This window comes from Mesoplodon bidens (assembly GCF_964165515.1).
Source record: "Mesoplodon bidens genome assembly, chromosome: 12".
Taxonomy (NCBI): domain Eukaryota; kingdom Metazoa; phylum Chordata; class Mammalia; order Artiodactyla; family Ziphiidae; genus Mesoplodon; species Mesoplodon bidens.
The window spans coordinates 74,886,296-74,901,268 of NC_138168.1; the positions used below are offsets into that span (position 1 = coordinate 74,886,296).

Below are 14,973 nucleotides of genomic sequence, written 5' to 3' on the forward strand. Positions count from 1 at the left end.
TAACAGGAAAAGAAAACTAATACATATAACCAAGTCTTACCCAATAAAGAAAATTAGCTTATCTTTTATAAATCCTTCAAAAAGTTACCTGATGTCTTTAAATAACTCAACAGATATATGATACTGGACTAATACATTAACATAAATCAGACCTAACCTTTTATATGGGTCTGAGTGGGAGGAAAGGCTTAACTGAGGAAATAATATCTAAAACTATAACACTGAAGTACTGAGTTTATTTCAGCCAGAATCGTCCACTAACCCTTCCCTTAATATTTTAAGTTGTTCAAACCAACTGCTAAGTAGGAAGTATGTCTCTCCTCACCAGTGAAATGGTAAGTCATTTTTTGTTACTTTCTTTAGGGATTAATAGATGAAGTAGGAATACAGACACATAGGTTTTATAAAATGAAAAAACTTAAAAGATAAGAAGCTTTAATTTATGGGAACCAAGGAAACAGAAAAACTACTAAATGACACATGGGATTTAACCAACAAAATCTAGCCTGTGGACAAAAAACAGTGAATCACTGACACATGCAGCACGGATGAACCTCAAAAACATTATGTTGAAAGAGGCCAACTCCCTCCACCCGAGTGTACACATTTTATCATTCCGTTTGTTTCAAAAACAGGGAAAACTAATTTACGGTGACAGTGGTTGCCTCCCGAAGGGGTTGAAGTAGGAGAACTGACTGGGCAATTATGGAACTTGCTGGGGTGATGGAAATACTTTATGTCAGCCCGGTATGATAGAAATATTAAAAGAAACAGGTAAAATTAATCTTAATAGTTGTTTTCATTTAGCCCAATATAATCAAAATATTATCATTTCAATATGCAATCAATATAAAAATTAGTAGTGAGATATTTCACATTCTTTTTTTGGTACTATGTGAAATCTAGTGTATATTTTAAACCTACGGCACATAATTTGGACAACCACATTTCAAGTCTCAAGAGGCATGTGTGGCCAGTGGTTACTTTTGAAAAAGTCTGGTTCTATGTCTTAACTGAGTTCCTGGTTTCACAGATGCATAGATTCATCAAAACTTATCAAACTGTGCCCTTAAGGTCTGTGCATTTTACTGTATGTAAGTTACACCTTAGTCAAATTCCTTAGTGGAAAAAAATTATTTCATTTTGGAGAAAAAATAATCCAGTCTGTGGTAAACTCTACAGAGCCAACCATTTCTTAAACAAATATAAGAAAAAAAATACAAGAGAGAGGAGATAAAACCTATGGACTAAAAGAAACTTAAGAGACAGCAACTAATTCCAATATATGGATGTTATTTGGTTTCAGATTTGAACAAACTATAAGAGGGAGAAATAGAGAGAAAGGAGGGAAGGGAGAGAGATTTGGTGATATTAAGGAATTATTGGGTTTTAAAATGCATTGTACATATGTTTATATCTGTTTAAAAGATCCTTTATCTTTTAATGAAATAAACTGAAATATTAACGTAAGACATGATACAATATGTGGGACTATTATTTCAAAATAATTCAAAATATTGGGGGAGGAGGAGGAAGAAGAAATAATATTGGCTATGAACTGATATTTCCAAAATAAAAAGTTAAAAAAAATAAAATTTGTTGGATAAAAAAGTGGGAGAAATAAGAGCTATTCATCACTGATTAAAATAAATCTATACAGGAAGAGTGAGAAATAGTTAACACTTTACTTCCTAGAGTCATGTAAAAATCTCATCTTGTGCCCATGCCTTTAAAGACAATGATAAAGAAGTGGCACATATGACTCCCATAAATCTACTACTTTTATGAAAACACTTACTAGATGGCGTTTCATTTTATTATTTATGTTGTGGAGTAAAGAAAATAAATGCAAACCTAGGAAAATTAGATTAGTCACACATAAGTCTCCCACTTCTGTAAATTTGCTTTCTGTCCCTAACATTCATGATTAAATTGTAAAGCCTTTTACATATATTAGGAAGATTCCATCTGATCAGGTTACAAAAGCAATTCTTAGTTGGAAAGGCATGTAAAAAATGTCTTGGTTTTTAAAAATTCCAATCAAGGCAGCCTTTACTTTGGCTGGAAAAATCAGTTTGAACTTTTATGGATGAGGGAACTCATAAATGAATTTCTCTAGATTTCAGTTTTGAAAGATTTCTTAGAAAATAATTTTGTTCATAGTAACACCCATTCTATCCTGTTTTCAATATGATTTGTTTACTGATCAATTTCCCCCTACCCTCTCTCTCTCATATAATCCCTCTGATCAATTTGCCTTTCTTTAAGCATCTTATACTTGCCACTAGCAGGGGTGCTTTTGAAATGCTCTTGTTGTAGCATCCAATTGACAGCCTCTCTTTGGTATGGTCTCAACACAGGAGTCAGTGCAGGATGCTGGACATCCACTTGGATGGATGGAGTTTCTTGTTGATGTGTTTTCTTCACAAAATGATAGAGCTCATCAATGTCCTGTCCCTCTGGCTCACTCTCTGAATCTTCCTCATCCTCTTCCAACACATCTGTATATCCAAGAACAAATGTACTCAAAACAACCCCATCCACATTTATAACTATAAGCAATTCTTACTTCAAGAACATACCCTGCATTCTTCCATTTCTGGGGCCTTGCTTAGTATGTTTTTTGACTGATCAAAAATTTACCCATCCATCCTTCAAGAAAATTCAACTGATACTTTTTCCATGACATTTTCTTTTGTTTTCCCTGGTCAGAATTAATACTCTCCTCTGTGTTCATGCAATACTCTTATACTTTGGATATAGTAATATATTGCAATCTATCTGGTAATACAATCATTTGTGTGTATTCATCCCTTCCCCACTGAACTGTAATGCTCTTTGACAGCAAAGGCTGTCTTTTGTTTTTATAGTTACTCAGAGCAGCTAGCACATGCCTTGCGCATTGTAGATGTTTAATAAACATCTGAGGAACTGAATGTGATTATCTTTTGCAGTTTGTAAAAGGATAATTTATTTCACTTTTACATCTTAACATAAAAAAAATCCAAACGCAGACAATTTTTCTATGTCTAATAAGACAAGGATTCCCATTCTATTTCTTATGCTAAAAAAGATAGGTATTTGGTAGCACCAGCAGCCAATTAGGAGATTAAGGGCTTAAGCCATCAATACAAATTCGTAAGAATTTCAGACTCATTTGTTGGGCACAATTGCCCTGTGGAAGAAGATTCATGTCTACAAAATGAAAAAAAAATTCAAACTCTTGAACAAATTTAAAAACCCCATTAACTAAAGCTAATGATTTATTACTGAAAGGTTTCAAATAGGCCTACACACATTTATAGAACAGGCCTCATATGCTCTAAAATAAAAACTGTACTATAAAATACATAATTTACTATTTTCAATAAAATTTATGTCATATTAAGATTTTCAAAAGTTTACAGTTAATGTGTAGTTATATGCTTGGTTATTTCAGACTGTTAGTATAGGTTTATACTCTAGTATTAATAACTAAACTTGAAGTTTTCCTTTAAAATCCTTTAAGTTTTCCTCTGAAAAGTTCAAATTTTATTATTTTTAGAAGGCAGAATAATGGAATTCTTATCATAACTTTAAAAATTCTAGGTGTACTTAAAAGCATTCCTTCCAATTTTAAAACCAGTGATTTTCCTCCTTTTAAGTCTTTAACATGCAAAATCATTTACTATTATTAGTTATTATGAAGCTTTGCAAAAATATACTGCAGAAACAATTCAATAACCAAGTTCAGAAACTGATTTCCCAAATATTCCAGTACAAAAATGTTCTATAATTTGCACCTGAAATAAGGCTGACCCACCATGAGCAGGACTTGGAGAATTTGAGCCGTTTTTCCAGCAGTGTTGATGGGCTGCATCAAGCCATCCACACTCTCCCTTGGGAACCAATGGCAGACAACTCTGAAACTGCAGTCCTGACCAAGGATACAACATCTTGCCAAGAAACAGTAGCAAAGTTAACTGGTCTTTATGGGAAGCAGGGTCTTGAGATTATTTGTCAGACTGCAAAGGAGAGGTGGAATAAAGGCCAGCCAAGAATCTCTGGCCATGACAAAATAAAAAAGCACAGGAATAATGCAAAAATTCCAATCAGCTCAGATCCCTTTAAATTCTGCCTACTGACTCCATAAACATTTCTTGAGTAATTACTATAAGCTAAGCACATTATTAAGCAAATAAAGACAAAAATTATAGAAGTAGGGGTATTTCAGATATGTATAATTTTGTCATATAGGAATTTTATGAAGGTTTAATTTTTACTACAGTTTTTGTAGCTGTTTTTCTGGTTGTTATGTATAGGATTTGGGGGAAAACCCACAGCTCTTCAGTAGTAGCAATTTTAAAGTTTACTTTAAATATTACCTGGAATAATAAAATTGTATAACTTTTCCATCACTCTCTTCATGAGTTGATTGAACTTTTTCATTCTTGAGTTTGCGTCACTCAGAAAATCTAGTTTTGCTAGGCCACCTTCCAAAAGATAAATTCCAACCTACACAGAATTAATCAACATAAAAATAGTTTTGATTGTACTATACCATTTTTGAGGATATAAGAAAAACATTTAACATCATCATTTTTAAAGGTATTCACAGTATTTACCCCACAAGCACTAAATATATACCTACCAAATCTCCCTTAGATGTTTTCACTTTCAATAACAAATTCATTCTACAAATGCAGTACCTACTATGTGTGATGCACCATTTAAGTAGCTAGAAAAAAAATATTTCCTTAACTGGAACTGAACCTGGGAGACTGTGATGAGAACACCAATTCTACCAACCAAGTCAATGATTTCCCAACTGGATGATCATCAGAATAATCAATGAAGCTGGTTAAAAATGCAGATTCCCCCAGAAGATTCTGATGCACATGACAGGATTCTTAAGCACGGTTAGGTTTTGGAATCCCTATTACTAGATCAAACACTAAAATGTATAGGAAAACAGACCTTGATTAAGGTTATGTAGCTTGAGTCTAGTGAAACAATGTAGTATGAAGTTTTGTAGTCAAAATACTTGAATTTTAATACTGGCATTGATATTTAAGAGCTAAATAAACAAACAAAATTATTGATTTATTCTGACCCAAAGGGAGAGAAGCCTATATGAGATAGCCCACTTAGTACAACTTTAAAACTTCCTAATGGTAGATAATCAATAAACACAGTTTCCTTCATTTTCCTGTATTATCCTGAGCTTGATTCCCTAATCACTGAGATTCTCATATTTTTTCACTAAACAACAAGAATCAACCAGCATTATACAGGAATAAGTGGCAAAGATTATTTTTCACTACTTATATTCTGCTTTGTACCTAGAGATGGCTTGCTAGAGCAGCAGTAAGTGTTTAAAAGTTTATAAAAATTGGGATTAGGGAAGACAGAACAGATCAAGATTTGGTGTGGGGGTGGGAGAAGTAGACAGAATACAGGCATACAATCTATGAATTCTTACATACTTGTTATCCCTGAGCCACAAGTTTTGGCACTCACTATCAGCAAAGGGAGGGAATGCTTGGTTGTATAGGTAGACTGTTCAGGGAAGAATTAATTACAATCCAATGCTTCTAAATTTTCTCCGTGCCTTCTGTCAATTCTGAAACTATAAATGGGGCTATCAATATAATTGTTTTTTAATGTGAGAAATGTATAACACAGTTTTCAACTGAACAGAGGTGAATTTAACATTTTAGAATTTCTTTTCAAGTTCTAGCATGAAGGCCTATAAACCTGCTTCATAGTTTACAAAGTACGTTTACTTACATTACCTCACCCGATTCTCAACACAACTGTATGAGGTAAAAAGAATGAGTACTATTTACATTTCGTACAAAAAGAAGCTGAAATTAAGGCCTTTAAATGATACACAAAAAGTTACTTGGCTAGTGAATAGCAGAGCCTGAAATGAATGGTAAATTTATTCATTCATTTACTGAAAATCTGTTTAGTACATGGTATTTTACTGGGCTGTGAAGATAAAAAACTTCATAGTCTAGTGAGGGGGAAAGACATAAAATGTAAGTACACTACAGGTGACCAAGGCAAAAATAAGCATGCGTGTTAGATATTATGGGGGAAGAGCATGTAACACCATCCATGGAGTTTAAGAAAGGATCTCCTCAGGTGAAGTAAACTCTGAGCTGAACACTAAGCGATGACCAGGAGTTAGGAGGGATGAGGAAGGAACAACCCGGGCAGAGGGAAGTGTGAGAGCAAAAGCAGAGATGCAAAAAGACAGCAGGGTATCTGCAAGAAACAAAGTAATTTGCACTTTCTGGGACAAACTAAAAAGCAGAGTGATTAAGAGTTGAGGCTGGGGCTTCCCTGGTGGCGCAGTGGTTGAGAGTCCGCCTGCCGATGCAGGGGACACGGGTTCGTGCCCCGGTCCGGGAGGATCCCACATGCTGCGGAGCGGCTGGGCCCCTGAGCCATGGCCGCTAAGCCTGCGCGTCCGGAGCCTGTGCTCCGCTCCGCAACGGGAGAGGCCACAACAGTGAGAGGCCCGCGTACCGCAAAAAAAAACCCCAAAACCAAAAAACAGAAAAAACCCCATGGATGCCAAACCATAAAGGTAAAAAACACAAACAAACCACACACACACACACACCAAAAGAAAAAAAAAAAAGAGTTGAGGCTGGAGAAGGAGACAAAGGCCTATCCAAGGAGAGACTTATATGCCAGATTATCATTAATTCTAGAGGCAGTAAATAGACTAGAATTCCATTTGCATTCATATCATACCAGCCCAGAGACAAAGGAAATTGAAGGAGTTGAAAAGGCAATATTAAAGGATTGCTACAGGAAGAGAAAGAGATAACGAGGACCAAAACAAGTCACTGAGAGTAGAACTGGAAAGGGCAAATCAGGAAGATGCTGAAAAAAGAACAGCCTGAAAATGATTAGCTATAATATACATTTTTTATAGTTATTGAATGTCCCAAATAAAGTGTACTCTGACACTTAATAATGAGAGGCTTATTGCTGGCTTTCCAGACCTTCCTTCTAAGTTAATTTCAAAATGGGCTGTCTGATGCCGAAGAACCTTAAAAGACACTACAGAAATTGCTTACCTTGATAATGCGATTTCCTTCTGGTTTTTGGTAAAGTTTTATTCTTTTCTTCTTTTGCAGCCAGCCCAAATCTTCTAACATTTCACCACTGAAGGATGATTCCACGTGAATACCTTTGTCACAAATACTGATTGGCTCGTTGAGTCCTCTTTCTTTTTTCTCTGTATCTTCGCATTCTGAATGAACATAGACCACAAACTGATAGCTCGACTCTGAACTCATCAGTGTAAAACTCCTTTCAGAAAAATTTTCAATTAAACTCTGTTCAGGAAGAAGCTGAAGAGTTAATTCCCCTAGAAATGCTTTCCAAGAATTATCAAAGTGACAGGGAGAAATCACAATATTCAGCTTTAGAGACAAAGGGGAAAAAATGCCACCAGTCTCTTCTTCAACTGATTTTGAGACGCTCACCACTTCTGAACACCTCTTCGTATCTTTGTGAGACACTTCTTCCTTTAGACTATCATCTAGGATGATGCAGTGAGCAGAAGAGGAGTCCAAACCTGGACAGGACTGCTCGTCATCACTTAAGGTGAGAGGTTCATTCCTTCTGTCCTCATGCATATTCCAACGAAGCTGCTGTTGCTTTTCCTCATCTACCCTCACTGGAGGAGCACGTTTCCGTCGGCTGCTCATTTTCAAGTTATCTTGGTAAATATGAATTCTAGAAGACAAATGCAACAGTAGGCATTCCAAGAGAGGATTTTAGTATTTAAATACTCCCAGATGAGAAATTCAGCAGAGAAAAATAATCCCATACATAACATGAAATCTTCAGAGACACACAAAGTAATGGATAATTTTTTAAATAAATACAGCTTTGGAACACATTGACTATAATCTCATGTATCATATAAATTCTAATGGTCTTATTGGTCTTTTACAGATAAATTTAATATAGATAATTTGTTGTTTAAAATAAAATAAAATCTAAAAATACATTTAATGAGCAGCATGATAGTAAGGTAAATCTCTCAGATATCCTGGAAATGCTTATTTGAAAACTTTTAGTAACATTTAGATTCGTATCATCACCACAGAATTTCAATTTTGTTTTATAATCCCAAAGAGTTAACAAAACTTCACTTGACTCTTCCATAACTTAAAAATCCCTAAAATATATATCTTCTTTTTCAAAAGAGGAAGATGAAAACATATAAATGTATTTCTTTTTGTGCATCAGCATATAAAAAGAATAAGAGGGATAGCTGGGCAAGAAATAAGGTGGTGATGGCAACCAGGGGAAATAAGGCAGAGACAATAAAAGAAGATAATTTAAAAATATAGGGAAAAAAGAAAAGAAAGCTTTGTCAACTCAAAAGAGGAAACTGGGCTAAAAGCAGCCTATATAAGGTAGGCCCTAAACTACGTTTCCCAAAATAATAGCCAATTCCTATACATAGCATAAAACAACTCAGAGAAGTTAAATCACAAAGTCATAATGATGGTTGGTGCCTATTCCAATTTATTCCAACCATGTAGCTGGGAAAAAAAAAAAGGATGTATAAACAAAATTTGTCTTCAAGTGCAGTTTAAGAAATATTCTCAGAAACGGGAACCCTCTTGCACTGTTAGTGGGAATGTAAATTGATACAGCCACTATGGAGAACAGTATGGAGGTCCCTTAAAAAACTAAAAATAGAACTACCATAAAACCTAGCAATCCCACTACTGGGCATATAACCTGAGAAAACCATAATTGTAAAAGAGTCATGTACCACAATGTTCACTGCAGCTCTATTTACAATAGCCAGGACATGGAAGCAACCTAAGTGTCCATCATCGGATGAATGGATAAAGAAGATGTGGCACATATATACAATGGAATATTGCTCAGCCATAAAAAGAAACTGAGTTATTTGTAGTGAGGTGGATGGACCTAGAGTCTGTCATACAGAGTGAAGTTAAGTCAGAAAAAGAAAAACAAATACCGTATGCTAACATATATATGGAATTAAAAAAATGGTTCTGAAGAACCTAGGGGCAGGACAGGAATAAAGACACAGACATAGAGAATGGACTTGAGGACATGGGGAGGGGGAAGGGTAAGCTGAGACGAAGTGAGAGAGTGGCATGGACATATATACACTACCTAATGTAAAATAGATAGCTAGTGGGAAGCAGCCGCAGAGCACAGGGAGATCAGCTCGGTGCTCTGTGACCACCTAGAGGGGTGGGATAGGGAGGGTGGGAGGGAGGGAGATGCAAGAGGGAGGACATATGGGGATATATGTATATGTACAGCTGATTCACTTTGTTATAAAGCAGAAACTAACACACCATTGTAAAGCAATTATACTCCAATAAAGGCGTTAAAAATATATATATAACATATATAGAAAAACAAAGAAAAGAAATATTCTCAGTAATTCCATTTTTAAATAAAATCCAGTCAGGTATTCGCCGAGTCCCCAGTAAGTATTCAACACCGTGCTGTATTTGAGGAGAGGATATAAAAGAAGTATAGATCAAACCATGGTCTTTAATTCAATACAGACGATAAGCTGTGTTTTGGTTTCTTGACGACAAACTGAGCACACAGAGCAGTCTACATCCCTCTACCTCCACTAACTTCCCATCCTTAATTACTCTGCTCCAAATCTAGCCCTGTTTAAGGTAATACAAAACAAGGGGAAATCTCGGCTGACCAGGAGCTTTGAGGTATTCCTAAAGGATGACACAGAGGGAATCAGACTGGAAAGCTGAGTGACAGCGTGAATGTACTAGCACAAAAGACGGGAGCATCATCAAGCGGGCTGCCATGCTCAGTGGTGGGGGACCTGGTAGTGGAACCCAAAGTGAGTCCAGGGCTACAGTACAGATAATAGTGGAACAATAAAGTGGAAACCTACAGGCCCTTACCTGCCCTATTTCTCCCAAAGACAAGGTAGCTGTGATGGGAGTATCTATTTTCTGGTGAGAGCGGTGCCTAAACCAGAAAGATGTCCTTTGCCACTGACTAAAGAAAAAAAGGCAGATGACAATGGACTCTGCCTATATGGAGGTCTCACCAATCTCCCATCCTCACTGAATACAACAGAAAACAAGTCTTACATCTGCTTCTGAGCCTCCCCTTAAGCAAACTGTATAAGCAGAGACAATGAAAGGTAAAGCGGGGAATCTGAACCTCAAAGATGAGTTCACAGTCAACAAACATGAAGGGATCTCCAACAGGAGTACAAATGAACAAAGAAACTTTCACCCAAACAGACGGAGCAATCTGAATAAGAACTTTATAAAACAGTCAACATCATTACATCCTCAGGGAGATAACATATTGTTTTCATGAAACAGAATCAGAAAGTCATAACACAAAAAGGTGGTTATTAAAAAAACTGACTGGCAATTTTAGGAAAGCAAATTATATTACTGGATATTTTCGATCCGCAGTTGGCTGAATCTGTGGATGCAGAATCTGCAGACATGGAGGGCTGACTGTATCTTTAAAGAAATGAAGGTGAAAAAAATGACAAAAGCCAAGAGAATTCACTTGTAGACCCACATTTACAAGAAATGTTAAAGGAAGTCCTCACAAAGGAAAATGATATTAGATGGAAATCTGGACCTACACAATGGAATAAAAAGCATTGTGAATGAAAAATATGTGCATAGATATGTCTCTTTCTCTTGTTTTCACAGTTCTTTAAAAGATAACTTAAAAATTTTTTTATTCTGAAAATTGTCAAGTCTACATAAAAAGAGAGAAAAGAGCCTAGTAGTATAATCATAGAGATATACATACTATGTACTATGTTTATGGACTGAAAGAATCAAGATGCCCAAATGTCAATTCCTCAATATTGATCTACAGAGTCAAAGTAATCCCATTAGAAATCCCAACAGGCCTTTTTTTTTTTTTTTTTGTAGAAACTGACAAGCTGATTCCCAAGAGCTAGAAGAGTCAAAATAATTTTGAAAAAGAAGAGGAAAGTTGAAAGATTTAACAATGACTCCAGGACTTACACTGACAGTAGTCAAAACAGTGTGGTAATGATATAAAGATAGACATATAGACCAATGGAACAAAATAAAGTGTCCTGTAATAGACCCACATGGCATGGTCAATTGATTTTTGAAAGAAATTCAAAGGCAATTAGTTGCGGAAAGAATATCCCTTTTAATAGATATCTCGGGCTTCCCTGGTGGCGCAGTGGTTGAGAGTCTGCCTGCTGATGCAGGGGACACGGGTTCGTGCCCTGGTCTGGGAAGATCCCACATGCCGCGGAGCGTCTGGGCCCGTGAGCCATGGCCGCTGAGCCTGCGCGTCCGGAGCCTGTGCTCCGCAACGGGAGAGGCCACAACAGTGAGAGGCCCGTGTACCACACACACAAAAAAAAAGGTATCTCTATGCAAAAAAAAAAAAAAAGAACCTTGATTTTTACCTCCCCACATACATAAAAACTAACTTGAAATGGATCATAAACTGAAATATGAAAGCTAAAACTGTAAGGCTTCCAGAAGAAAACTGAAGAGAAAATCTAAGTGACAGTGGATTAGGCCAAAAAAAAAAAAAAAATTTAAATAGGACACAAGAAGCAGAGACTATAAGAAAATGATAAATTAGGCTTTAATGAAATTAAATACTTTGGCTCTTCAAAAGATATTGTTATGAAAATGACAGGGGAAGCTGCGGATGGGAAACAATATACCTGATGAAAGATTTCTATTTGGAATTTATAAACAACTTGCAAAGCAATAGTAAGAAAAACAACCTTATTAAAAAAATGGACATAAATTTTGAACAGTCTTTTCACCAAAGAGGATCTATACATTGCAAATACTGTAAGCACATGAAAATATCTTCACCATCATCAGTTATTAAGGCATTTCCAATTCAACCCATAAACCACAATGAGAAACTACATATCCAGTAGAATGATTAAAATTTAAAAGACTGAGGATGTAGAAGAACTAGAACTGAACTCTCCAGCATTTCAACAGGAAAAGTCTGTCAATTTCTTACAAAATTAAATATATATTTTCTACACAGCCTATTAATCCCACTCATAGGCGTTTACCTAAGAGAAATAAAAACACAGAATCATAAAAAAGACTTAAATTTGAATTTGTTTATAGCAGTTTTATTAATAAAAGCCTACAACTGGAAACAATCCAAATGTCCATCACCTGATGAATGGATAAACAAATGCAATACTACTCATGATAAACTATTGATACATATAACAACATAGATGAATTTTTAACACATTATACTAAGTGAAGGAAGCCAGAAGTGAAAGACTACATAGTGTATGATTCCATTTATACGAAGTTCTAGAAAAAGTAAAAATCTAGTGATAGAAAGCAGATTAGTGGTTACCAGGGGCCAGGAAGTGGTAAGAGGTGACTGACAGCAAAGAAGCAGAAGGGAAACCTTTGGGGTAACAGAAATGTTCTACTGGTGATCACATGATTGTACACATTTGTCAAAATTCATCAAATTGTATATGTAAAATTGTTGAATTTTATTGCATGTAATTTACCTTAATAAAACTAATTTAAAAAGCAGGACTTCCCTGGTGCTGCAGTGGTTTAGAATCCACCTGCCAATGCAGGGGACACGAGTTCGATTCCTGGCCTGGGAAGATCCTACATGCCTCAGAGCAACTAAGCCCGTGAGCCACAACTACTGAGCCTGCGCTCTAGAGCCCATGAGCCACAACTACTGAAGTTGTGGCTCTACCGCGCGCTTAGAGCTCGCGTGCCTAGAGTCCGTGCTCCGCAGCAAGAGAAGCCACCGTAATGAGAAGCCCACGCACCGCAACTAGAGAAAGCCCACGCGCTGCAAGGAAGACCCAATGCAGCCAAAAATAAATAAATTAATTAAAAAAACAACTAATTTAAAAAGCAAAGACAAAAAGTAGGTGCAGAAGTGATTTAAAAACTGTAAGAGAATATTAAGAATAGCTTTATTCTAATAAACTTGAAAAATCTAGATAAGATGTGTAATTTACTAACAAAATGTAATGAATAAAACTGGTCCAATAAAGAGAAGATCTGAATAGAACAATAACCATAAAAGAAACAAATAATATTACTTATCTGCCTAAGATCTACCTCATTTCCTTGTTGACAGAACCTTTCTCTTACTTAGGAACACGTTGGCCTTGTGACTTAAAAGAAGAGTGGTTTCCTCCACAGTCTCAAGGAAGTTGTTTGTGCAGTCCAATAAGGATACCACTAGCTTCCTGTGGCAATTCAACTTTAAGTTAAAAAAAGATTTGAACTCAGCTCTTCATTCTCACTAACCACACTTCAAGAGCTCAAAAGCCATATGTGACTAGTGGCTACTGTACTGGACAGTGTAAATATATAGAACACTCTCATAATTGCAAAATGTCTATCAAACATTGCTGGTCTAAGTCTGTCATGAGAATTCCACTCCCTCAACCAGTGCTTGGTTTATGAATATGCAGGTGGTGATCTATCTCTGACTATAGTTAACTACTTTTCAAGCATCTTATCGCCTCTATTATCTTGGATAAGAGATCAGAATAATATAGGAAGCCCTTAATAACCTAAGTGCTTCTCTGTGTCCAGTTCTCCTCAGAGCACAGGTTGGAATACTGGAATTGGGTCACTCTGCTGAAGTTAGGCTATACCAGTTTATCAGTTAGCTACTGTCATAAATATGCTGTATAACGCATCACCCAAAGCTCTGCCGTGAGACAGCAATAATTTATTCTCACAGATCTGCAGGTTAGCCGAGGGTTGGCTGATCTGGGCTAGGTTTCGGGAGAAGCAGCTTGGCTCTGCTTAATGTAGCCCTCATCCTTCTCCTGGGACCAGAAAAAAAAAAAACCCAGGAACGTTCTTATGGCAGTGACTGAGGTGTAAGAGTACAAATCCAACCAAACAAGTATTTTTCTGTATTTGGTCAGGGTAAAACCACTAAGGTTCCACGGGCCAAAGCAAGTCACATGGATGGACTCAAAGTCAAGAGGTGGGGGCATATATTACACTTCTTTATCGGTGGAACTGCTCATGGCAAAGAGCGTGGATATGAGGTAGGGGATGGGGAGGGAACTGGGCCAGTTACACAACCTATCACACCAATCACAGTAATATTAGTAACATGGTAATTATGGAACCATTAATTCTAAAAGCCCCCAAAGCAACTGGCTAAAGTGTCTCACATCTGCAAAGCAATCTGGTTTACAGGAGAGAATGTGGGCTTTGAAGTACTATCAATAGATTCTAATTCTAGCCTTGGCACGTACAAATTATCTAGCCTCTTTGTGTATGTACAAGAGCACAGCAACAGAAATTTAGCACATATGCAGTAAGTGGTCGTTGCTATTATCATCACCCCGAGAACACTATAAACTCTATTTTACAATAACCGAACTTTAAAGTGGCAGGATGGGGGACTACAGATCAGTGTGTTTCAAATTTGACTTACATTAGAATCACCTGGAGGAAAGTTTAAAAATCCTGATGCCTGGTACTACCCCAGCCAATTAAATTATAATCTCTGGGGCAGGGCTCAGGCACTACCTCCATTATTTTTTAGGCTCCCTAGGTGATGCCAGCATACAGCCAAGTTTGAGAAACCTCGTTATTGTTAGCAGCTGCCTACTAAAATCCACTTCTTTCTTTCTAAAGTATAGTATAGATGGGAAATGTCTGCTCAACGGGTGCTGCATCTCTAGTAATCCATGACCATTTTGAGCCAATCAATTGCGAAGAGAGGCTAATATGTGCCCTTTCTCTTACAACAGTCTCGTAATAGAGATATTATTGAGTCAGAACACATTCCTTCAACTCTCTGTTCTTTTCTCTGGTAAGGCTCATCCAGTATCTTTTAAGTGATATATACCACTATAATCTGCACATTCTTTTAGATGTTTGCTTCCAATCTGATTCTTCTAATATTATAGAAGTATTTGTCAATTAC

General features: G+C 36.6%; 1 protein-coding gene across 3 annotated transcripts in view; it reads right to left on the reverse strand.

The window, feature by feature from the left end:
• SHPRH (SNF2 histone linker PHD RING helicase) overlaps positions 1-14,973 on the reverse strand; it is a gene marked incomplete at its 3' end in the record, with an annotated part of 90,363 nt that overhangs the window by 72,482 nt on the left and 2,908 nt on the right. For all 3 annotated transcript variants that reach the window (XM_081251260.1, XM_081251261.1, XM_081251262.1), the window contains exons 2-4: positions 7,077-7,740; positions 4,365-4,494; positions 2,283-2,501 (exon numbers count right to left, since the gene is read on the reverse strand). In XM_081251260.1, the coding sequence (XP_081107386.1) occupies positions 2,283-2,501; positions 4,365-4,494; positions 7,077-7,712 (985 nt within the window). In that variant the 5' untranslated portion in view covers positions 7,713-7,740. The remainder of the gene's footprint in view (positions 1-2,282; positions 2,502-4,364; positions 4,495-7,076; positions 7,741-14,973) is intronic.